The sequence below is a fragment of the Podarcis muralis genome, chromosome 13 (genome assembly GCF_964188315.1).
Source record: "Podarcis muralis chromosome 13, rPodMur119.hap1.1, whole genome shotgun sequence".
Lineage (NCBI taxonomy): Eukaryota > Metazoa > Chordata > Lepidosauria > Squamata > Lacertidae > Podarcis > Podarcis muralis.
Window position 1 is genome coordinate 11921847 of NC_135667.1, and position 24166 is coordinate 11946012.

The 24166-nt window shown below is 40.3% G+C and overlaps 2 protein-coding genes across 2 annotated transcripts; both read right to left on the reverse strand.

Moving 5' to 3' along the window:
- Positions 1-236: 236 nt before the first annotated feature.
- On the reverse strand, positions 237-9737 carry LOC114583405 (vomeronasal type-2 receptor 26-like). Its single transcript, XM_077918054.1, has 6 exons — positions 9595-9737; positions 7364-7655; positions 5896-6747; positions 4496-4723; positions 2137-2263; positions 237-1138 (listed from the first exon to the last, which is right to left on the reverse strand). Exons 1-6 carry the CDS (start codon positions 9735-9737, stop codon positions 237-239), a joined length of 2544 nt encoding a protein of 847 aa, XP_077774180.1.
- A 2773-nt stretch (positions 9738-12510) lies between these two features.
- On the reverse strand, positions 12511-19443 carry LOC114583403 (vomeronasal type-2 receptor 26-like). Its single transcript, XM_077918055.1, has 7 exons — positions 19301-19443; positions 18015-18306; positions 15883-16689; positions 15484-15501; positions 14847-15074; positions 13866-13992; positions 12511-13412 (listed from the first exon to the last, which is right to left on the reverse strand). Exons 1-7 carry the CDS (start codon positions 19441-19443, stop codon positions 12511-12513), a joined length of 2517 nt encoding a protein of 838 aa, XP_077774181.1.
- Positions 19444-24166: the final 4723 nt, after the last annotated feature.

The window sequence follows — 24166 nt, forward strand, 5'->3', positions numbered from 1 at the left end:
ACAACATTAACCTAACATTTAAACCAAGGAATCTTTATGTAGAGAAAAGCATAGCATTTTGGGGGGACCAGAGATGTATTCGTAAATATGCCACCTCTGATTAATGGTCAATATCCTATCTTCAGACTCTCATTGGACATATTCCAGCTATTTGCTCAGCAAAATTAAATGGAAATAAAGCGTATTTCAGTCAACTGGATTTACTTCCGAGTATCATGATTTCAGTTGTTTGATTTTTAGTTATTTCTCTTTTTTAGCTGCTCTTTACTGTTCAGTTCAGGTCTGAGGACAATTATATAGCATTTAGGGGAGAAAATACAACCCAGTATCCCTGCGCTGGAGGCCAAGATAGAGAAGATCTCCACAGCCACCATGTATTTTCCTTTGGTGCTCAGAAACGTTGGAACAAAAGAAAGCCAAACACTGCAAAACACCAGCATGCTGAAAGTGATGAATTTGGCTTCATTAAAAGTGTCTGGCAGTCTCCGAGCAAAGAAAGCCACAACAAAGCTGACAAGAGCCAGTAATCCCATGTAACCAAGAATATAGTAGAACATGTGGGTTGATCCTTCATTGCATTCCACTACAATTTCTTCAGGAAGAGAATGCATGTCTAAATCTGGAAAGGGAGGGTCTGTACATAGCCATAGCATGCAAATACCTACTTGGATAACTGAACAGCTGAAAATAATAGAGTTTGAGAATCTTTTCCCCACCCATTTCCTTATTTTGGATCCTGGCTTGGTAGCCATGAAAGCCAGAACCACAGTGAGGGTTTTTGCCAAAACAGAAGAAACAGCTACTGAAAAGATGATACCGAAAGCAGTTTGTCGTAACTGACAAGTTAGTGTCTGAGGCCTTCCAATGAATAGCAAGGAGCAGAGGAAGCAGAGGAGGAGGGAGACGAGCAGAGTGTAGGTGAGGTTCTGGTTGTTGGCTTTGACAATAGGAGTCTTCCGGTGCTTGACAAAGATTCCAAACACCAACACTGTTGTTGAAGATAGTGACAGAGTCAAAACAGTCAAACTGATGCCCAAAGGTTCATCATAAGATAAAAAGTTCAGATATTTCAGAAGGCACTCGTTTCTCTCTTTATTAGGATATTGATGTTCTTGGCATTCAAAACAATCATCCATATCTTTAAAAAGAAAAAGAAAATGGTAATAGTATTTTAATCAACCACTTCTTCCATATTATACTGTATTACCAAAGTATAATAGAGATATTGAATGGACTGATGTTATTGCATGGATTGATGTTATTGTTGATTATCTAACATGCAGGCAGATTACCATAGAACTATTTAGTTTCCCTGTGGCTAGTATGAGGAAATGCTTAGCCCAGAAGTGCATTTGTTTCAAACGCAGGAAAGGCCCTTGTAAAGCAGCACCATGAAAAATTAACCCCTCTAATTTCAATTAGAAGGGGTTAGAAGATACATCTCCTTCTTGCCCCTGCTTCCTGGCTGTATGCTTATCCAAGTTTAGGGGAAAATGAAAATCCCTCTTATTTAGCATTTCCCCCCCCCCCCAACTATTTGACCAGAGGATGCAAAGTGGAGCAGGTGGTCTCTTAGTTGGCACTTGATAGGAAAGAGTGAGAGCCTCAGGGTGGATTGAGTGGGCTGTGCAAATTTCTATCTAATATTCCTGATGGTGATTGTTGTAGGGTGGCCTAGGGTGGTGTGTGTGTGTGTGTGTGTGTGTGTGTGTGTGTATTTGTGTGGTTTTTCTGTCTCTCAATGAAAGTTTTATCCAGCACTCTATAGGCCTCCCAGCTTCCCTTGCTTCCTGATCTGAAAAAGCCCCATGTCATCCCCCCCCTTATTGAAGCATAGGCATGTGGAAAGCCTGCAGACTGCAGACAACTGGTTAGATTACTGGCAAAATGAAATAAAATACGCTCACGAACACTCTTCAGCCATCACAAATGGAATGTGAATAAACCTTGCAGATGAGAATTTCAGCAAAGTTTCTCTCCTTTGGTCATTTTCAAATGCAATTGCTCATAATGGGTCAGCAAAGTTTTTTTGTGTTTTTTTTTTTTTAAATGGAAGTATTTATTATTATTTTGTGGCATAGCCCTATGAGATACAAAATGGTTCTGAACATCCTTTAGAAAATAATGTCTCCTTACCCTTCACATTTGAAATCTTCCCCTCTGGACATGGAAGACACTCATAGCAACAAAATGGCTTGCCCTCCTTCTTTTTTCTGCTGAAACCTGGATAGCAATAGTCATTACACAAGGCAAGGGGGATAGCCTGTTCATAAAAGGGAAGAGATAACATTTATAAAATCTCTCGTAACAGTGAGGTTGCTGAATTTAACAAAGAGCATCATGTGCCTCTGATAGGGTTTTGTATGTTTATTCAACCAGAGTTAACACGAAAGGGTGAGGGGTCAGCAGTCTTAGAAGATACCACTTCCTTTTAGCAGGGTGGGTTGATTTTTTGGTGGGGTCATGCTGGATGAATTGCTGAAAAGATAGGATCTATGTTTTGAGTCATTCGGGAATCTTTTCCCTCACTCTAAATAAGTTGAGGTTTCCTCATATGAGCACCCTTTAAATTAACCCATTGTCCTCTTACAGAACTTTGTAGAGTTGTAATGCCAGCATGTGCACCGTTTAATACCTGGTAGGCTGGGATCACACTGGGGAAGAGAAGCCTTGGTGAGTAAAACCATTACAGAAAGAAGATCTAGCATTTGTGCAATTTCATATTGTAATGAACAGGTTGCTAAATTGTAACAAAAGTTCATATGCTTCACAGGGAGGTTGTATTCAGGGTGCTATTGATACTATCTCCTGAAAGAAGAGGGATGTTTTAAGCACTGACAGAGGATGGCACATCCTTTTTTCAGTGCTGTGTATGTGTGTGTGTTAGTGAACTGCTACAAAACAGAATTCAATTCAATTCAAAATCCTTTATTAGGCATATCACACCTCACATTAACAAACAAACATCATATACAGACTGTATAAAATATGGGCTCATCGAACACAATTTATCCCAGTCCTATTCTTAACTCCAAGAAATAAATCGATGTACATAAATAATATAATACAACACAGCAACATCACCCACCATTAAAAACCACTAAGTCTCTTTATCATGGCCCATTCTTTCTTCATGGACAGCACTTAAAAATTCAGCCGCTATTAAAGTAATTTGATCATCGCTGTCTGCCAGCAGGTCCTGAACAGTTGGTTGTGTAAAAAACTGTCTATTAAATTTTAGGGCCTCAAATAATTGTCTTCTGGCATAGCTGCCAAAATCACAGGAAAAGAATATATGCTCTAGAGTATCGGGTTCCTGTTTTCTGCATTTACAGAGACGCTCTGATTCTGGGATAGCTAAGTATTCTCACTACCGCCGAGGGAAACATGTTAAATCTGGCCAACATAAACAGCCTACACGATTCATGTTTCTTCAGATTTGTCATGTATCCCTTTTGGAAATCTCTACACAAAGGGAGATTTAGGTGGATAGGAGAGCAGGCACTGTGCTTTGCAACCTCAAGCATGGCGAGAACACTTTTTTCTGTGAGGGTCTTCCTGATAATTTCCCATATATCTTTGGGATCAGAGATTTCAAAATCAGTTAGAGTGAGCCCTATCGAATCCAGTTTTCTCCTACAAATCAATGGTAGATTGTAGATTGCACTATCACTTAAAAGATTGTAAAGTATAGAATTAGGGGATAGGGCTCTATAATGGAGGAAGATCCAATATTTCAAGGTCCTCAGCCATGCTTCTTACAAAACAGAATGAAATAGCTTTGTGGCTGTTGTTTTTTTAAAAAAAATGGAACAAAAATGTTAAGAATAATAAAAAGAATAATAAAAAGAAACTTTGATCTCATACGGAATTAGGTCTGCGTTCCCTAAATAATATCTGATTTGGGACCACCACACAGGAAATGATCCTTTGTCTTCATTCCAATTTATCTTCTCCCCTAAAACCAATCCTTTTTTTCTGGTGGTACTCACTAGTACACAGTGTTTGCACCTCCCCCTACAATCAATGTTCAGCTGCGTGGGGAGCTGTGCCATGAGTAAAGGCCTGCCGGGGTCCGGTCGCTGCCACACACACACAAGCACAGACACACACAGACACACACCCCGGGCTGGCTTGAGCACACAAATCTTGCTCCCCAAGGAGCCTGAGAATGGATGGTGCAGCATGTGATGCGCTTCCCCCATTGTGCGCTGTGCACTGCTGCTGGTCGTATATGTTCTGGTTGCCTAGATGGTGGCGCTCATGATGGTCAGGGCAGGAGCTGCTTTTGAGTGCCAGCACCCTTTTTTCTAGGAAAAACAGGTGCTACCTAAAATTGATTTTACAAAAGCAGTGGGGAAGGTCAAACAATATTTAGTATTTACTCCCTTATTCATTCATATGTTTTAGTTCTATTCCAGCTTTTCACAAATGGCTTCCAAGAGTAGGATTAACTGATCAACATTGTACCCTAGACTATCCAGTCTGACCCTACCTGATTTAATTGGTTGTGCCATGTAATCATTGTCTCGTTGATGGAGATCTGTCCGTCCAGTGGTTCTTGAGGCTCCATTCTTCCTACTTTCACCTTTAGGAAAGATTTGTTTGGGAAAGTGACCCAATTGATAATATCAAATCCAGCTAACAATTCACCCTTCTCATCAAAGGACACTTTGTCACCAGCACTGTTGTTGAATGAGATGCTCCTAAGAAAAGCATGAAGCTAGAGTAAAAGATGTTTAAGTCAGATTTTTGAAGTGTGAATGTGCTTTATATGCAATGTGCTCTGTGTGGCACTGCCCTTGAGATTGGTTTGGAAGCTGTAGCTGGTGCAAAATATCCCATACACTGGGACAGAGTATTGCCTATACTGTATATTACCCCACTTTTTGAAGAATTGCGTGGGCTGCCAATTAGCTACTGGGCTAATTCAAAGTGCTGGTTTTGGCGTATAAAACCCTACACAGGTTGGGTCCATGATACCTGAAAATTTTTTCTTACCCCTTATATCAGGGGTCAGCAAACTTTTTCAGCAGGGGGCCAGTCCACTGTCCCTCAGACCTTGTGGGGGCAGGACTATATTTTGAAAAAACAGCAACCATGAATGAATTCCTATGCCCCACAAATAACCGAGAGATGCATTTTAAATAAAAGCACAAATTCTACTCATATAAAAACACACTGATTTCTGGACCGTCCGCAGGCTGGATTTAGAAGGCAACTGGGCCGGATCCAGCTCCCAGGTATATAAGGCATGGGTTTGCCTACCCATGCCTTATAAACTCAGTTGATCACTGCACTCTTCTTGGAGGGGCTCCTGCAGAAATCATCTTATCAGGAAGTACATTCCAAACAATCTAAGAAATTGGCATTTAGTCTTCTGGCTTTAGTCTTCGGCCCAGTATACCTGAAGGATCATTTCCACGCCCATCATCCAACCTGGACACTGAGTTTCAGCGCCAAGGGCCTTCTGGCACTTCCCTCAGTGCAAGAAGCAAAGTTACAGGGAACCGGGCAAAGGACCTTCTTGATAGTGGCACCCGCCCTGTGGAACACCCTCCCATCAGATGTCAAAGAAATTAAAATCTATCTGACGTTTAGAAGACATCTGAAGGCAGCCCTGTTTAGGGAAGTTTTTAATGACTGATGTTTTAATGTATTTTTTATCTTTTGTTTATACCCCATAGTGGCTGGGGTATAAATAAATTAATAATAATAATAATAATAATAATAATAATAATAATAATAATAATAATAAAAATAAAAAATAATAATAATTGCATATCATAAAACTAAATGTACATTGATGGTCCCATATAAATAAACAAACAAATATTGTCAATTTCATAGTCAGTTCCTAAAAATATAAATAGGTAGTAACATATGATACATCACCTTTAAAAGACTTGTCTTTGAAATCTCCAGAAGGTCTCTATCCGCAATGGTTCTGTATCTGTTTCTAGATGCATATAAGGCATTCAGTGCATGTGCAACAGTATATACAGCATTATAAATGCTATAACTTTGGCTGGTCATACTCATTTCGAAAAAAGGTCCAGGAAGTCTCTCCAGTGTCTCCTTTCCTGTGCAGCATCTATTACCCATGTCAGTATCTGCAGTTAATGAACAGCTGAATGCTTGTTCCCAGAAGGCCCCGATAAAGCCATCTTCATCAGAGATGGAGGGATTCCGGATCTGAAGGAAATCTTTGAACCCCTTCACCTCAGTAGAATGAATGGCAAAAGACAAGGCACCGTGGAAAATCTTTACATCCAGATTGTGGAAAAATGGCTCCAATGAAAAGTCCCAATGGGCTGTCATAACCCACACCTTGCTTATGGGGATCTTAATATCCTTTTCAATTAGATTGAGCACTACTTGCAAAATCAACATCATGTGAGGATCAGCACTTGCAACACAGACATTGACGCTTGTCTCATTTAGTGAAGCTATTATATCCATATAAATGTCGTAAAAGTTAATCACACCTAAAATGTTGCTCTGTTTTGGCATCCTTTTAGCGAAGGCTGTACAGATACCATTCCGGGAAAAGATGTGGTCCATGGTCTGGATGAATTTTTCTCCTTTATCATCACCCATGGCCAGGATCCCAACCCACTTCCATTGGAAATGGAGCAGCAGCTTGACAATTCCGGTGTACTGATGCTCTTCATTCGGCACCATGCGATATAAGGGAGAGCGCTGAGTTACATCACTCACACCTGGTGCATATAAACAATAGGTGACCTAAGCAAGGAAAATAATGTTTGTTTCCATTGAGGGAAATGTTTGCTTAATTATAATAGTGATCGTTTCTTTCATATTTGCTACACAAAATTGTCCACGCTAAACCCTTAGGCACCTTGTTTGCCCATTGGTATTTTAGTTTGCCCACAGGAATCTGTTTGGCTGCTGTGAAAAGAGTATTCTGGAACAGACAGACCACTGGCCTGACCTAGCAGGCTCTTTTTATGTTCTTATGCATGTGGGATCTCTCGCCACACAACATCTCAGAACATCTACCCCTCAAATCTTCCTTCCTTGCAGACAGAGCCAGTGGCAGCTCTGTATCAGGAAGTTTTTAATGTTGGACAGTTACTGTGTTTTTATTATGTTGGATGCCACCCAGAGTGGCTGGGGCAACTCAATCAGATGGATAATCTGATTATCTGATTATCCAATAATCAGATAATCAGATAATCAGATTATCCAATCTGAATAATAAAATTATTGTTGTCGCTGCTGCTGCTGCTGCTGCTGTTATTGCTGTGAAATATCAGCGGCACCCTGTCCAATGCTAACATTTGGTGCCTACATGGAGATGCCAGGAATTAAATCTGGGACCTTTCCTTTGTCATCCTACCTGTGGAATCTTGTAGAGGCCTAAGACAGTAGCTATGTGGAATGAGGTTTCAGAGTCAAGGCCTCCAATGACAGCAATTAGATTTTTCTGCATATCACAGTTGTAGTTGAGAACAATCCTCTTCTGATTAAAGAGAAGATTCAAAGTGTTCTGGTAAGTTATCTGTGCATCAAAGTGACTGTCATAGATATGGAACCCCAAAGTGATGTTGGGTAAGATCTTGCAGTTCTCATTTATCTCTTTTACAGCATACGCCAAGGACAAGACATGCTGATATTTTTTCACCATCACACTATAGTAGAGAAGAGGAAAAAACTAGACTCATAATGCATTAACTGGCATTCTGTCTCGATATCTCCTTTCTATACTTGACAGCTTTTGTAGGAGCAGCTTTCAACATTGCCTCCTGTACTTACATCATCTCAACACCAGCAAAGCCCTGGTGGGTCGATCTGGTCCAGCATCTTTTTTTCTACAGTGTCTAAGCAGATATCCATGGGAAATCCACAAAGAAAATATGTGAGCAATAGCCCTTTCCCACTGCCTCTTTCCCAGCAGATTATTATTCAGCTGCGTGCTGGCTATAAACCTGGGTGTAACACCCAGTAATCATTGCTGCTATTTTTCTAGAAAAAGAGGTGCTGGGACTCGCTATAAATACCTCCATTGTTCTCTTATAATGGCAATGACATCCACCTGAGAGGTGAGAGAACTGAGTTCCTGTGAATTCCAGCTGAAAAGAAAGCCCTGGTCATCATAGACTAGTAGGTTTCAATAGCCTCTTGAGAACATTTTTGTTGGTGGCCATCTCTACATATTGTGATAGTTAGTTCCATAGTTTATGTTTGGGTAAGCAGTGGTTATATATTGTCTGCCCAGAATATCTAACCATTCCGCTTCATTGGATGAGCCTCAGTTCTAAAATTGTGAGACAGGAAGGAAAAGAAATGTCTCCTCATTTAATCCAAACCATGAATAATTTTAGAAACCTCTGTAATGCCCTTGCCTTCCTCAACGTGTCCCCCCCCCCCCAAAGTAAAAGGTTTCAAGTTACAACCTTTTCCTTATAATGGAATTGCTTCAGTCCCATAATGATTCAGGTTGCTCTTTTCTGTGTTTTTTATAACTCTACAATATCCTTTTCAAGACTTGGCTCCCAGAACTGCAGACCATCCCAAATGTACAAAGGTAGAGTGTACAAAGGCATTATGGTATTTCTGAAACCATAATATTTAATAAAGCCTTTTCAAAACTGTCACATAGAGGGCTGACATTTGAATTGAATCATGACATAGTCAGTCACTGTCATATCAGCTACATTTGTCATTTTAATGCCAATTCAATTTTGGGGAAATATCCTTTCTCAACTCCTCACAATCCCTTTTTATTTTTTACCATCCATCTCATTGCTTAACCTCAAAATATGTCATTTATGAAGAAGTTAAAACAGATCTTTGGAAGATCACCACTCTGATGTCCATTTCTTCTTCCTACTCTCTGTTTTCAGTTTGTCAACCAGTTAATGTCTTATTATCCCTGACAAATTAATTTGTTCAGAAGCCTTTGGTGAAGGCAATGCTTTTTTGAAAACTTGAGTAATTTCCAGAATATTGCATGGACACCTTTCTAAATGCTTTGCTTATAAATACTCTCTCTCTCTCTCTCTCTCTCTCTCTCTCTCTCTCTCTCTCTCTTATAATATAACCTCTGAAGATTCACCTAACGGACTGTTTTTTAATAGCTAAGCTAATAATCATCATTCGATCTCTTGGTCTCTCTACAACCAATACTAAACCAGAAGTTCTTCACAGTTCTCTACAGTCAGTCTAACCATTATAGTCATTGGAACTTATTTGCTGTTTTGATCCTGTCTGACAGCAATTATAATTGGAATGTATGCATTGGGCCAGAGAGGGAAAGCTGAATACCTAGTCATAGGGATGGGTTTAAATTCTAGAAGTATGTGGTGTGAGATAAATTATAGAATCAAGTCTAACAAGGAAACTACATGTTCATCCCTGCCACAAAAAAGTGAACACCATTCCCTCCAGTATAGAAACCCAAGTGGTTATTTTTAAAAAACAAATCATTGCTAGTAGGACCTTTTTATATAATTTATCCAAGGAGAATGAGGCAGCCAATCACTATTAGTCACGATAGCTACATTATACATCCAGGTTCACAAAACAGTCAAATGTATGCAATGGAAAACAAGACAATGACTTCCTTACACAGGTTCAACATCATACTTTGGTTTTGGCTGTGTTTTGAAGTCTGCACCCTCTGAAAATGAGAAGATCTGGGAAGTGATCCCACCAATGATAAAGCTCCCTGGCTGATAATACTGGTATCTCACCCGGAGGGGATCATTCATGGTACACAAAGCTGGATTCAGATTGCAATCAGTTTGAGGCAACAGCAGCAACACCAGGAGTTGTAAGGACAAGAAATACCCTGTCATCCAGAAGGAAAAATCGTCTTCCTTGGACAAAGAACTCCCGGTTCCCTTCTTGATCATTCTCATCTGTCACCAACCTGGTTACAAAAGCATAGTCTCATTGAAGCTAAAGCCTGTTAATAAACTGATCTGCTACCTGCCCTCTAAACTTAAAGGGGGGAAAGGTCCCCACAAATGGTGACACAGTACTGTATGAACTCTCCCCCCTTTCTGACTAGTTCGAGGGCTATTATATATACATATTTAAAAGAATAATATGGCCTGTTGCAGTAAGGACAGTGAATAATTGAGATCTTAGATAATTATACAGGATGAACAAGCATCTCCCCAAAGTATTGCATTCAGAAAGGCACCAGCTGTTGCAGGACTGCAAAATAAATATAGACCATTCCAGTTCTTAATTAGTTTTACAATGTTAGAACAATTGTAACTTCCACTGTTATTGCAGTACCATTTGTTCCCCCTGGAAATAGCATAGGTTTTTGATGCCTGGGCAAGAGGAGTGGAAGAAATCTATAGGAAATTGGGTAGGGTGGGTTTGCCCTGCTTTTGTGGCTCAGATTATTTATTTATTTATTCGAAACATCTTTTGTCTTGTTTTAATAAATAAAATAGAAATGTATTTCAGTGTCTCAGAGATAAACATTTATATATTTATTAATTTGAAACATCTTTTTAAAATAAAATTTTTTAAAAAATACTTGCCAGGTACTGATTGCACTATACACGTTTAAGTCTCAGTTTTGGTGCAAGGTGACTATAGTAATGATAGTAGCATTTGACAAGGATTCCCCCCCCCCAAGGTATAAAATAGACACTCCTCCATGGAGAAACTCTTGCTCTCTAAATTAGGTAATCCACCTCATCTTGAAAACCCACTCTTTAGACCTAAATCGGAACAAGTCCTGTTTCTTCCAATTCAACTCTAAACCATGGGTTTTCATGGGGAAAATTGGTGGAGCAAATGAAGGTGTGGATGAATCCTATGTATCCATTAGGCCTGGATCCTAGTTTTCTGATTGACTGCAGCAGGTTCCAAGTCAGCTATGGTCCAAATCTGATAGACATAGGTGGTGATCGTGCCAGCAAGGGCACAGAAGGGTTGGAGTTAAGATCTGATCAGGAAAGGCTGGAAACTCTATGTTGCTACTCAATGATAGGAGTTTCAAATGAGTTTCACAGAGTGAACAACTGACAAGGTTGGCAAAGTTTGGAAGGCCTGCTGTGGGTCCTTGGATTGTGAGTGGAGTGCAGCCACGTGTTGCAAAAGCCATGAGGATAGCATCTGACAAGGCCCTCTGAAAGGTTGTTCTAGAACTGAGAAGCCACCGCCAAAATATCTAGTAGCCAGCCATCCATTTTACATTTAATTTATTTGATGACGGAAATTGGAGCAGAGCCTCTATCAATGAACTTCATGATCAGTTAGAGTTGTATATGGCAAGGCAATATTTCAATAGCTTGGTCCAAGATTTTATGGGCTTTAAATGTAAGAATGAGAATTTTGGGGGGTTACCGTGTCAAATAACCTCATTTGAAATTCTCCTTGAGCAAAATAATAAAACCAAAATAATAACAAAGATATACTTAATACTCTAAATATATACCAAACAATCTCTCTATCCTTTATATAAAAGGAAATAGGAATGGGACTTAGCAAATATTGGGTTAACAATCCTCAAAGCAGAATGGACACTGGCATTTAAAATATTCCAAAAACATATATTAATGTAAACCTGAATGAGAATTATCTTAAGGCAATTTTCCAATGATACTAAATTTCACACAGAATTAGTAAAGTTTATGGCCAAAACATGAATAGCTACAGAATTAGCACAGATTTAATACATATCTTTTGGAGTTGTGAAAAAGAAATACTTTTCTGGACAGAAGTACTAATTAATTATATAAACAAGCACAGGCTACAATCTTCCAAGAAATCCTACAATAACTCTCCTTTATTCTGAAGTCATTAATACTGATTTGCAGCTGATTAAAACATGGCTAATGAAAACAAAACAGAGCAATACCCAAAAATGGAAAAATAAAGACCCTCTTACTATAACAATTAGGTAAGAAAAAGCTGTCAAACTATCTCAATGATAAAACTTACATAAGAGAGAATGCAATAAATAATAATCAAGAAAACAAAGTTATCGGGAGCTGGGCTTTATTTTGACCTTTTGGAGTGACAATGTGAACACGACTTTCCCTTTTAATCTGTCCACTATACTTCACAGTGTGTGTATCTGTGTGTGTCTGCTATGTTGCCCCTTTCTTCTTTCACATGTTATTTGTGGCCATCCAACCTCTGCTTTCAAAGGTACCTAGAGAAGGGGGAATACATATGGCATAGAGCTAAAATTGACCCACTGTAAGTTTGTAAAAATTTCAGCCCTGAAACAAGGGTACAGAGTAAAACATATTTAGGATTGAACACGAAATAGAAAACTAAACATTTATCATTGATTAAATAATTCAACCAAACTACAAGAACTTTATTTAATGGAGTTCATTGGGACATGAGATGTCTCCCTAAATATGCCACATCTGATTCAAAGTAAACATCATGTTTCAGAATATCATGGGGCACATTTGAGATATTTAGTCTGTATATATAAATGGGGGTAAAACATATTAGAAACAGTTGTGGTTACTCCTGAATATTATTATCTCAGTTGTAATGTTTTTAATTATTTCTCTTTTTTAGCTGCTCTTTACTGTTCAGGTCTGGCCTCAGTATAATTATGTAACATTTAGGGGAGAAAATGCAACCAAGTATTCCAGCACTGGAGGCCAAGATAGAGAAGATCTCCACAGCCACCATATACTTCCCTTTGGTGCTTAAATAAGTTGGAACAAATGAAAGCCACACACTGCAAAACACCAACATGCTAAAAGTGATAAATTTGGCTTCATTAAAAGTGTCCGGAAGCTTCCGAGCAAAGAAAGCGACAACAAAGCTAACAAGAGCCAGAAATCCCATGTAACCAAGAATATAGTAGAACATATTGGGTGAACCCTCATTGCATTCGACTATGATATACTCAGGCAGAGAGTGCATGTCAAGATCTGGGAATGGAGGCTCAGTACCCAGCCATAGCATGCAAATACTTGCTTGGATAAATGAGCAACAGAGAATAATAGAGGTTGAAAATCTTTTCCCCAACCACTTCCTCATCTTGGATCCTGGTTTAGTTGCCATGAAAGCCAAAACAACAGTGAGGGTTTTTGCCAAGACAGAAGAAACAGCCACTGAGAAGATGATACCAAAAGCAGTTTGTCGTAAATAGCAGGTTGGGATCTGAGGCTGGCCAATGAATAGCAAGGAGCAGAGGAAGCAGAGCAGGAGGGAGATGAGCAGGGTGTAGGTGAGGTTCCGGTTGTTGGCTTTGACAATTGGTGTCTTCCAGTGCTTGATGAAGAGTCCAAGGACAAAAGCAGTGACTATAGAAAAAGCCAGAGCCAATGCAGTCAAACTGATGCCCACAGGTTCATCATAAGACAGGAAGTTTAGGTCCTTGGGAAGACACTGGTTTCTCTCTTTGTTAGGATATTGATCTTCTGGACAGTGGAAACAATCATCCATGTCTTGTTTTAATAAAATAAAATAGAAATGTATTTCAGTGTCTCAGAGATAGGCAATACTGAAGTCCACTAAGGACACTTCTTTATTAGAGATTATGCATATCCCTGCACATCACCATTTAGTTCTGCTGTGTTTCTGTTCAACTGAGGATTGCACAAGCGCAAAAGCATCTTACACACCCCAGAATTTAAGTTGGGCCACTTATAATTCTAGGTTTTTGTAGGTTTTTCCTTAAAAGAAAGACTACTCTCCAAGGAATTGGAGGAAACGTCATGTGCTCTTTAGCATAATTATAATTCTTGTAGAAGTATCGTGTTTATTTCTTTCACCCAGTTACCCATGGAGCTTGAGACATTTCTTGGGTGCTATCTATCTTGCTGAAACAATGATACAGCCCCTCTAATGTCAGTATATATGATTGCTCTTAATATGCTTTACAGAATAATGTGTACAACCTCTCTTGTCCGAAATCTTCCCTTCTGGACATAGAGCACAATCATAGCAACAAAATGGTTCTCCCTCCTTCTTTTTTCTGCTGGAACCTGGGTGGCAAGGGGCATTGCACAATGCAAGGGGCACAGCCTATTCACAGAAAAAGAAGATACAGCATTTGTTTTTTTAAAAAACCCCTCCTATGGTCAAGAAATTGCTGGTGTCAACAAAGAGCATCATATATCACTGAGAGGATTATGCATGCTGATCAGACTACAGCTCATTTGAAGAGGGTAGGGTTACAGCACAGTTAAAAGTTCCCCCTTCCTGTTGGCAGTCTTTTTTGGGTGTTTGGGTGGGTGTGTGGGTGTGGGTGTGTATGAAATATTTTTTAAAAGGAACTCACACTTTGAGTCATTTAAGAATCTTTGCCCTTACTCTGAACTGACCTTGTTTCCCCTTATTGACCCCTAACATTGTTTGATCGCCCTTTAAACTAATCAATTGCTATTATTCTAAGTTTGCTTTCTTTGCCTTCAGTCATCTGAGTTTTGTAGAATGCTACAAAAAACTGTGTGTTCACCACTAAAACAAAACAAAACAAAAGGTTAAAATTAAATGGTATCTTTCTATTTAACCAGATGGACTATTTTCAAAATGGAAGTTCTATATTGTTTCCCTTAAAACTGTAAATACGTAACTCTAAAAGTGGGCCCTTTTGCTACCCATATCAGTCTCTAATGAAAGTTTATCTCCTGTACCATAGCAAGTTTGATTTCAGGAAGTATGTGGGCTGAAAGGGGGGGGCAGTGCCAGGAGACGATGTGGATGCCCTGAATAGAGTCAGAAATATGAGGTCTGTTCTGAGTCAAGTAGGGAAGGATTTGGTCAATTTCTAGCACACAACCCTAAACGTAAAATCCAATGCTACAGACTGGAGCCAACAATGACATGCAGGGAAAGTTATTAAGCTTTATGTCTTAGAAGCACCATTCTGGTCCTACCTTTTGGAATCCGCTGTGCCATGTAATTATAGCCTTATTAATGGAGAACTCTCTGTCCAGCGGTGACTGAGGATCCATCCTCCCTACTTTCACTTTTAGGAAGGATTTATTTTGGAAAGTAACCCAATTGATAATATCAAATCCAGCTATCAGTTCACCTTTCTCATCAAAGGAGACCTTATCCCCAGCAGTGTTGTTAAATGAGATACTCCTCAGAAAAGGGTAAAGCTAGAATGAAAGAAGTTTAAATTAGTATTGTCTCTTTCCACCCCTTTTGTAAAACTTATCTGGCTTCTGAAGCTATTAGTTATTTCCCTCTAAGTAGGTAAAAAAGGTAAAGGACCCCTGGACAATTAAGTCCAGTCAAAGGCGACTGTGGGGTGTGGCGCTCATCTTGCTTCAGGCCGAGGGAGCTGGCGTTTGTCCGCAGACAACTTTCCGGGTCATGTGGCCAACATGACTAAACCGCTTCTGATGCGATGGGACACCGTGACAAGTGCCGGAGTTCACGGAAATGCTGTTTACCTTCCTGCCACAGTGGTACCTATTTATTTACTCACGCTGGTATGCTTTTGAACTGCTAGGTTTGCAGGAACTGAAGCGCCACACTGCATATTCACCTTTGACTGGATTTAACAGTCCAGGGTTCCTTTACCTTTTTTTAACATATCATCACAGTATTTCAACCATTATTGAAAATGGCAAAGATACGAAAGATTGGCCCTGGTGGATCAGATCAATGTCATTCTGAGTCTTCATCCTATGGGCATCTTTGAGAACATGATGGAACATGATTCGATAGATACTTCATCTGATCCTACAGTGCTGCTCTTATGTATTCATGTGACATTTTACCTGATGTGTGCCCTAGTATATCCCACTTTAGGTAGTATATAAACAAATAAGTAAACACAAAAAGGGGCAGCATGGATGAACACGGTAACTTCCCACCCATCCCCAATGATTCTACTTTTTCTGTGTAAGAAATTACCTTAAAATGTTGCAGCTTAGAAGTCTTCAGATGCTTTCCATCCACCATTTCTCCATGTCTCTTTCCGGATGAATACAGGGCATGCAATGCATGTGCCACAGCATAGACAGTATTATAGATGCTGTAGCTTTGGCTGGTCATACTTATTTCAAAAAAAGGTCCAGGAAGGCTCTCTAACTTTTCCCTACCACTGCAACTCCCGCTACTCTCCTCACCCATGCCAGTATCTGGAAATAAGCAGCTGAACGCTTGCTCCCAGAAGACTTTGATAAAGCCATCTCCATCAGAGTGGGAACTATGGACCTGAAGGAAATGTTGGAACCCTTGCACCTCACTGGAGTGAGCTGCAAAGGACAAGGCGCCATGGAAAATCTGAATGTCCAGTTTCTTGAATAACGGATGAACGGAAAAATCCCAGTGGGCTGTCATTATCCACACCTTGTTAATAGGCATCATATTAGTAACACCCAGATTGAGAACCACCTGCAGATCTAATATCATATGAGTGTCAGCACTTACAATAGCTACATTGACACTTGCCTTGCTTAGCAATGTTGCCATATTCATAAAAATGTCATAAAAGTTAATAACACCTAAAATGTTGCTCTGGATTGGCATTCTCTCGGTGAAGCCTGTACAGATACCATTCTGAGAAAATCTTTGCTTCATCGTCTGCACAAACTTTTCTCCTTTGTCATCACCCATGGCCATGATCCCGACCCACTTCCATTGAAAGTATAGCAGCAGCTTGACCATTCCACTGTACTGATGTTCTTCATTGGGGACCATGCGGTACAAGGAGAAGTGATAGGTTACATCATTCACAACTGGAGTATATATACAGTAGGTAACCTAAGCAAGAAAAATAGGTTTTCCTGTAATAAATGTATATAGTCAAACCTTTGCTTACTGACAATATTAATTCAGTTTTTCTCATTAAAAAAACAACAACCCAAGGATATATTTGTGGGCTTATTTCACATTTTAACCCTACAAGACTCCAGTGAATTGGAACAGACTGGGGGGCAGTGATTGTTGAAGATAACCTCGTGAATTCTATGTATGACTCAAATCTGGATCTCCTGGTCTTCACTCCCAACGCACTAACCACAATGCCATACCATTCTTTGTTCTGAATTATTGGTTAATCATTCCTGAATTATTATTTCAGGAATTATTCCTGAAATGCAGCTCTCTGACAAAACACAACTCTGTTTTTTTCCAATGCAGTTCTCCCATCAAAAGGAAGCACATATTGGGAGAAAGAGTGCATAACAATTTGGAGAAAAACTACATGCAAAAGTGGGATATACTAGTGAAATCTGCTTGCAAAAAATGTGGATTTTAGGCAAAATTGTATACAGTAATATGCCTATTAGGAAAAATTCACATTAAGATATTAATGTATTTCTGCAAGGACTTCATATGCAATTTTGTACACACTGCTCGGCTGAGAAACTGCATTGCACAATTTGTATAAGTGAAAATAAGTTTCATTTAACATATTGTTAATGGATTCATCTTCAAAAGGAAATTGGATTGAATTTACTTCATCCTTACTCTCAAGCTTGAAGTCTGCCTTGCCCTGGCTTACCGAATGCTGTATCCTACAATGGATCTGGTAGAATTTATTGTAAAATGACTGAAGCACTCATGTGATGGAAAGAAATCTGACACCATGACCATATATATGGCCAAAGCTGCACTAGTCACAAGATGTATAGCCAATTCCCTTCTTCCCCCCATCTTCATTTATCAGATGTTCCCTGCATAATTTACATCAAATATTTCAACATATGTTGAGGAAATGGATGCTACTATTCACATTAATTTTTAGGTAGGTATGTCCATAGGAAAACTGGCAATCTGGTGAGCCTCCTAGTGAGTCTCAGACCACTGGTCCATTTATTCAGTATTGACTGTAGTAGCTGGCAGTGGCTGTCCAGAATTTCAGGGAGGCAGCACTTCCAGCCCTGCTTGGAGTTGCCAGGGATTGAACCTGGAAACTTCTGCGTGCAAAGCAGCTGCTCGATCACTGAACTATGGCCCTTCCTATGTGCGAATTCTCCTTCATGTAAACAATGGATAGTATAGGACAATTTTCTCATAAGAATGATGAGCACAGCAGAGTCATTGAGTCTGGTAAATGGGAAACAGGTGAAGTTGATGTCTCTTACCTGTGGTATCTTGTAAAGCCCTAAGATAGTGGCTATGTGGAGGGATGTTTCTGAATCAAGTCCCCCAATGACAGCAACAGGGTTCTTCTTCATGTCGCAGTTGAAGTTGAGAACAGTTCTCTTCTGATTAAATAGAAGATTCAAAGTGTTCTGGTAAGTTACCTGTGCATCAAAGTGGCTGTCATAAACATGGAACCCCAAGGTGATGTTGGGTAAGATCTTGTGGTTCTCATTGATCTCTTTCACAGCAAATACAAAGGACAGGGCATGTTGATATTTTTTCAGCATTGCACTAATGTAAAAGACAGGTAATGTGTAAGAAGTGATGGTCTACATGATGAACTACTTCCTCACACACTGCTGCTTCTGTAGGAACGTCTGCTTCAGTGTCTCTTGCAATATATTATATAAAGTGCCGCAGCAACCCATATTTATTATTGCTGGGGATCATAAGGAAATTAAAAGGAAAACATGGTTTTGATATTTTGAGGTGTTTCACTGTTATCTGCCTTCATCTAAGACAATGCCAACAGCTTGCTTGTATTGTAGTATTATCAGGGAATCCTGTTCCTGTTCTTCTGAATATATTTTCAACTTCTTTCCCACTGGAGAGATCCATAGCTGCCTGTGTTTCAGGCAGGAATCATTCCCTGACCTATGTGGAGATGTTAGGGATTGAACCTGGGACCTTTGCATGCAACACATATGTTCACCTTCTGCTATGAACACCCTTACTGAGTGCTCAGATACTGTCTGACAGCTCAGATAAAAAGAGAGAAAAGAGCATTCAAGGTCACAGAGTGGGAAACCAAAGATGAAATTTGAGGATACTATAAATCCTGGAGGTACTGATATGTACACAGGAACATAGATTGCTGCCGTATACTAAGCTAGAGCAGTGCTCCATTGAGATCAGTATTGTCAAAAGTGAATGGCAGCAGCTCTCCAGGTTTTAGACTGGGATTTTCCACCGGCTGTACCTAGAGATTCCATGGATGGAACCTGGAAACTTCACCATCCAAAGCAGATGCCCTACCATGGAGCCACAACCCTTCCTCAAATTGTTGTATAGAAATTGTTGGAACAAGGAAACTGCAAGTGTGTTTTCCTTCAAAAACATGAACACCATTCTCTCTCATGGACAAACGTGAGGGGCATATTTTCTATATAAACCATGGTTTCTATCATTTATTTATATAATCTACCCTTTGTTACCAGTTATATGCACAGTGATTGTATATAACCTCCAGGTATATAATTTAGAGACAAATATATGATTTTCTTACACAGGTTCAACATCATACTTTGGTGTGGGGTGTGTGTTGAAGTCTGCGCCCTCAGCAAAGGAGAAGAGCTGGGAAGTGATCCCACCGATGATGAGGTCCCCTGGCTGAAAATATTGATATCGCACCTGGAGGGGGTCATTCATGGTGCACACAACAGGAGCCAACTTGCAATCAGTTTGAGGCAATAGCAACAAAACCATGAGTCGCAAGGACTGAAAGTACCCTGTCATCCAGAAGGCAAAACTGCTGTCCCTTGATAAAGAATTCACTGTCCCTATCTTGATCATTATCTTCTAGTGACTATCTGTTTACCACATCCTGGTATCAATGGCTTTACAATCTGATGCTCAACTGATCTGTTGGCTTCTGTCTTGATATATAGGGGAAAGTAGTCTGCACAAAGGGTAACACAGCACTGTGTGTACCTCAGCCTTTGTCTGTCCAGTTCAGGGGCTATTATAATAGGATTTTAAAAAGAAAACCTCCAATGTCATTTGGACTGTGGCTGCAGTGAGCGAATAATTATGGCATTGGATAATTATGCAGAGTGAGAAATCATACTCCCCAAAGTATTGTGTTCAGTAAGGCATCAGGTGTAGCAGAACTGTGAAGTAAACATGGGCATGATCCAGCCAAATTTAAGCACACATAGACTGCTATTCTATTTTCACTTACCCAAAAGAAAGCACAATTGAACTCAGTGGGACTTACTGCTGAATAGTTGTGTATATGATCACAACCATTAAATTAATCCATAATGATATGAGAGCTATGCCATTTTTATTTTTAAAGTTTTTATTATGGGTGTAAAATAAACAATTTTGGGTTTATTTCTAAGATTCGGGCCTAGTTTTAGAATTAGAAGACATGCAGTTCAGGTAGGTTGGGATAAACAGCAGCCACACACTACCAACATGCTGAATGTGATAAATTTGGCTTCATTGAAACTGTCAGGTAACTTTCTGGCCAGGAAGGCCACAGTGAAGCTATCAATGACCAGGAAACACATGAAGCCCAAGACGCAGTAGAACATGGTGACTGACCCTTCATTACATTCCACTATGACTTCTTCAGCCATGGAATGTGTATCAAAATCTAGGAATGGGGGAGAGGTTGCCATCTGTATGGTACAAATAGCGGCTTGAATAAGAAAACAGGAAAGAACTATAGAGGTTGCCAGTCGTTTCCCCACCTAGCTCCTTATCCTGGGTCCGGGCTTGGTAGCCATGAAAGCCAGAACTACAATTGTGGTTTTGGCCAACATAGATGAAACAGCCACTGAGAAGACGATGCCAAATGCAGTCTGTCAAAAGAGACAGATCACTTTGTGAGGGTGGCCAATGAATAGCAAAGCACACAGAAATGAGAGCAGGAGTGATATGAGGAGGGTGTAAGTGAGTGTCCGGTTGTTGGCTTTGACTATGGGTGTGTCCTTGTGTTTAATGAAGATCTAGAGCACTAATGCTGTGACCAAAGAACAAGAAAGAGCAACAATAGCCAAAATGGTCCCAATGCTTCTTTATAGGACAAGAAGGTTACATATTTTGGAATGCAGAAATTCTTAAGCTTGTTTGGGAAATGATCAGCTGGACAGTGAATGCAAGTTGTCTGAATTGTCTGGATTTTGTGATGCAACACTCCAACTGTGCTCCATCTTGGTGTGACTTCTCTATATATCCCTATTCAGGTTTTGGTCTGAGCATGTGAAGGTTTGAAACTGAGGTTCAGCGGGTGCATGCCACTCTACCTCAAATATCCTTGAGCACACAGACAGCCTTCAGACCCTTGGGCATTGAGACAGAAGGTCGTAATAGAAATTTAAGTATGTTTGGTGGACTTCATTGAAAACCACTCCACAGTCAAAAACTCCTATAAGGCAGGGTCCTTCAGTACAGAGAGTTTCTTGGTGTATTCAAATGAAAATACTGTATTTTAAAACTTTGTTAGAAGCTGCCCAGAGTGGCTGGGGAAACCCAGCCAGATGGGAAGGGAATAAATAATAAATTATTGTTATTGTTATTGTTATTGTTATTGTTATTGTTATTGTTATTGTTATTGTTATTGTTATTGTTATTGTTATTGTTATTGTTATTGTTATTGTTATTGTTTATAAGACATCTTCAGACCTTCATGATAAATGTGAGAAGGCCGGAAGAGGTGTGACTTGAATGGTTTCCCCACACTCTTCACATTCAAAGTTAAGGGGTTGAAAACATAAGGACAAAGGGCTGAATGTGGCAATGTGACCTCTATCAGGTCCTCAGGACCTAAGGCCACAGTCCTCAGGTGCCCCTGTTTGTCACCTTCCTTGAGTATTTTTGAAGCGATGGAATTTGTCCTTTATTTTTAAAAGTGCTTCTTGCTTGCCTGCATGCAGAAAATAGAGAAATGTGTGCGTGAGCGTGTGTAGAAAACTAGTCTGTTGTTAAAAAAGGGGGGGGGGTTACTTATAGCTCTGCCCACTTTCTCCTCTGGTCTTATATCAGCCCTGGAAGGTTGCCAGATCTGCTGAGAGTTCTGAAAAGAACTCCAATGCATTCACATACACCTGGATCACAAGCTATTGAGAAATACACAGCCATTCCATTTTACATTCATTACTTCAACCAGTTCTAAAGGTAAAGGTACCCCTGCCCGTACGGGCCAGTCTTGACAGACTCTAGGGTTGTGCGCCCATCTCACTCAAGAGGCCAGGGGCCAGCGCTGTCCGGAGACACTTCCGGGTCACGTGGCCAGCGTGACAAAGCTGCATCTGGCGAGCCAGCGCAGCACACGGAACGCCGTTTACCTTCCCGCTGGTAAGCGGTCCCTATTTATCTACTTGCACCCGGGGGTGCTTTCGAACTGCTAGGTTGGCAGGCGCTGGGACCGAGCAGCGGGAGCGCACCCCGCCGCGGGGATTCGAACCACCGACCTTTCGATCGGCAAGCCCAAGGCGCTGAGGCTTTTACCCACAGCGCCACCCGCGTCCCCTCAACCAGTTCTAGTATCCTCTTGAAGGTTACCCAAAAGGCACTGTGGCCCTTAAAATGAAAAGGGGACCCTACAGAAGATGGCACAATATGCTGTTTGAAGGGGATACCCTACCATTTAAACTTCATAACTGAAATCCCTGTCTTTCTCTCCCCCGCCCAAAGTTATCCCTCAAATTTCTGAATACGGGGATCTGCTTCATGGTGTAGCTACCCCTACAGTATGAGAAATCTTATAAAAGCTAAAATAACATACAGTAGCTTTCAATCACAGAAGACAACAGGTTGTTGTTTTTTTAACATATTCCTTTTATTAGATGTGTCTTTTTGTTCAAATCAGGCCTCAGCAAAATAATGTAGCATTTGGGGAAAAAGACACAACCCAGTAATCCTGCACTGGAAGCCAAGATGGAGAAGATCTCAACAGCCACCATGTATTTGCCTTTGGTGCTCAGGTGGGTAGGGAAGAAGGATAACCAAACACTGCAAAACAATAACATGCTGAAGGTGATTGACTTAGTTTCCTGGAAAGTGTCTGGTAACTTCCTGGCTAGGAAAGCCACAGTGAAACTGACAGTAGCCAAGAAACCCATGAAGCCCAATACACAATAAAACATTACATCTGACCCTTCATTACATTGTACAATGGTCTCACTGATAGCTGAATGCATGTCCAGTTCTGGGAACGGTGGAGAGGTTGCCAGCCAACCAGTGCAAAGAGTGACTTGAATAAGGAAGCACAAAATAACAATAGAGGCAGCCACTTTCCACCCCATCCATTTCCTCATTTTGGATCCTGGCTTGGTGGCCATGAAAGCTAGAATCACGGTGATAGTTTTGGCCAACATGCAAGAAACAGCCACTGAGAAGATGATACCAAAAACGGTTTGTCGGAGGAGGCACGTCACTGCATTGGGTCGACCAATGAATAAAAAAGCACAAAGGAAAGAAAGCAGGAGGGAGATGAGGAGAGTGTAGGAAAGGCTCTGGTTATTAGCTTTGACAATGGGCGTCTTGTGGTGTTTCATAAAGGTTCCCAGCACCAGAGCTGTAATGAAAGAAAGGGAGAGAGCAGCAATGGCCAAACCTATTCCCAAGGAATCTTCATAAGACAAGAAGGTTATAGCTTTGTGGAGGCAGAAATCCCTGTTAATATTTGGATAATGGCCTTCTGGACACTGAAAGCAGCTATCCATATCTGGAAGAAATTAATGTGAAATTCCTGAATATATATGTACTTATGTGTACACTCACCCACACCCACAATTCCTGTACAGTGGTACCTCAGGTTACATACGCTTCAGGTTACATACACTTCAGGTTACAGACTCCGCTAACCCAGAAATAGTGCTTCAGGTTAAGAACTTTGCTTCAGGATGAGAACAGAAATCGTGCTCCAGCGGCGCGGCGGCAACAGGAAGCCCCATTAGCTAAAGTGGTGCTTCAGGTTAAGAACAGTTTCAGGTTAAGAACGGACATCTGGAACGAATTAAGTACTTAACCCGAGGTACCACTGTATATAGCATCTGAGTAAATAAAGGCTAAGTTGTACATAGCATGGAACTGCTGGTGCTGAGCAAAAAATGTCCACACACCTTGAAGTATAAACGATGGATATAATAGCATTTCTTACCCTTCTGGTTTGCAATCTTCCCCTCTGGACAGGGATGACAATCATAACAGCAAAATGGTTCCCCTTCCTTCTTTGTCTTGTGACAACCGGGAAGGCAATTGTCATTACACACTGAAAGAGGGTGTGTCTGCCAATAAATTAAGATGACGTTTATCAAAGGCAAAATATATGAAACTGAGGATACTGATTTTTTTAAATTAATTTCAGAACATGAAAAATGAACCATTTTTTCCAATCTTTTGACTTATCTTTAATTGGTTA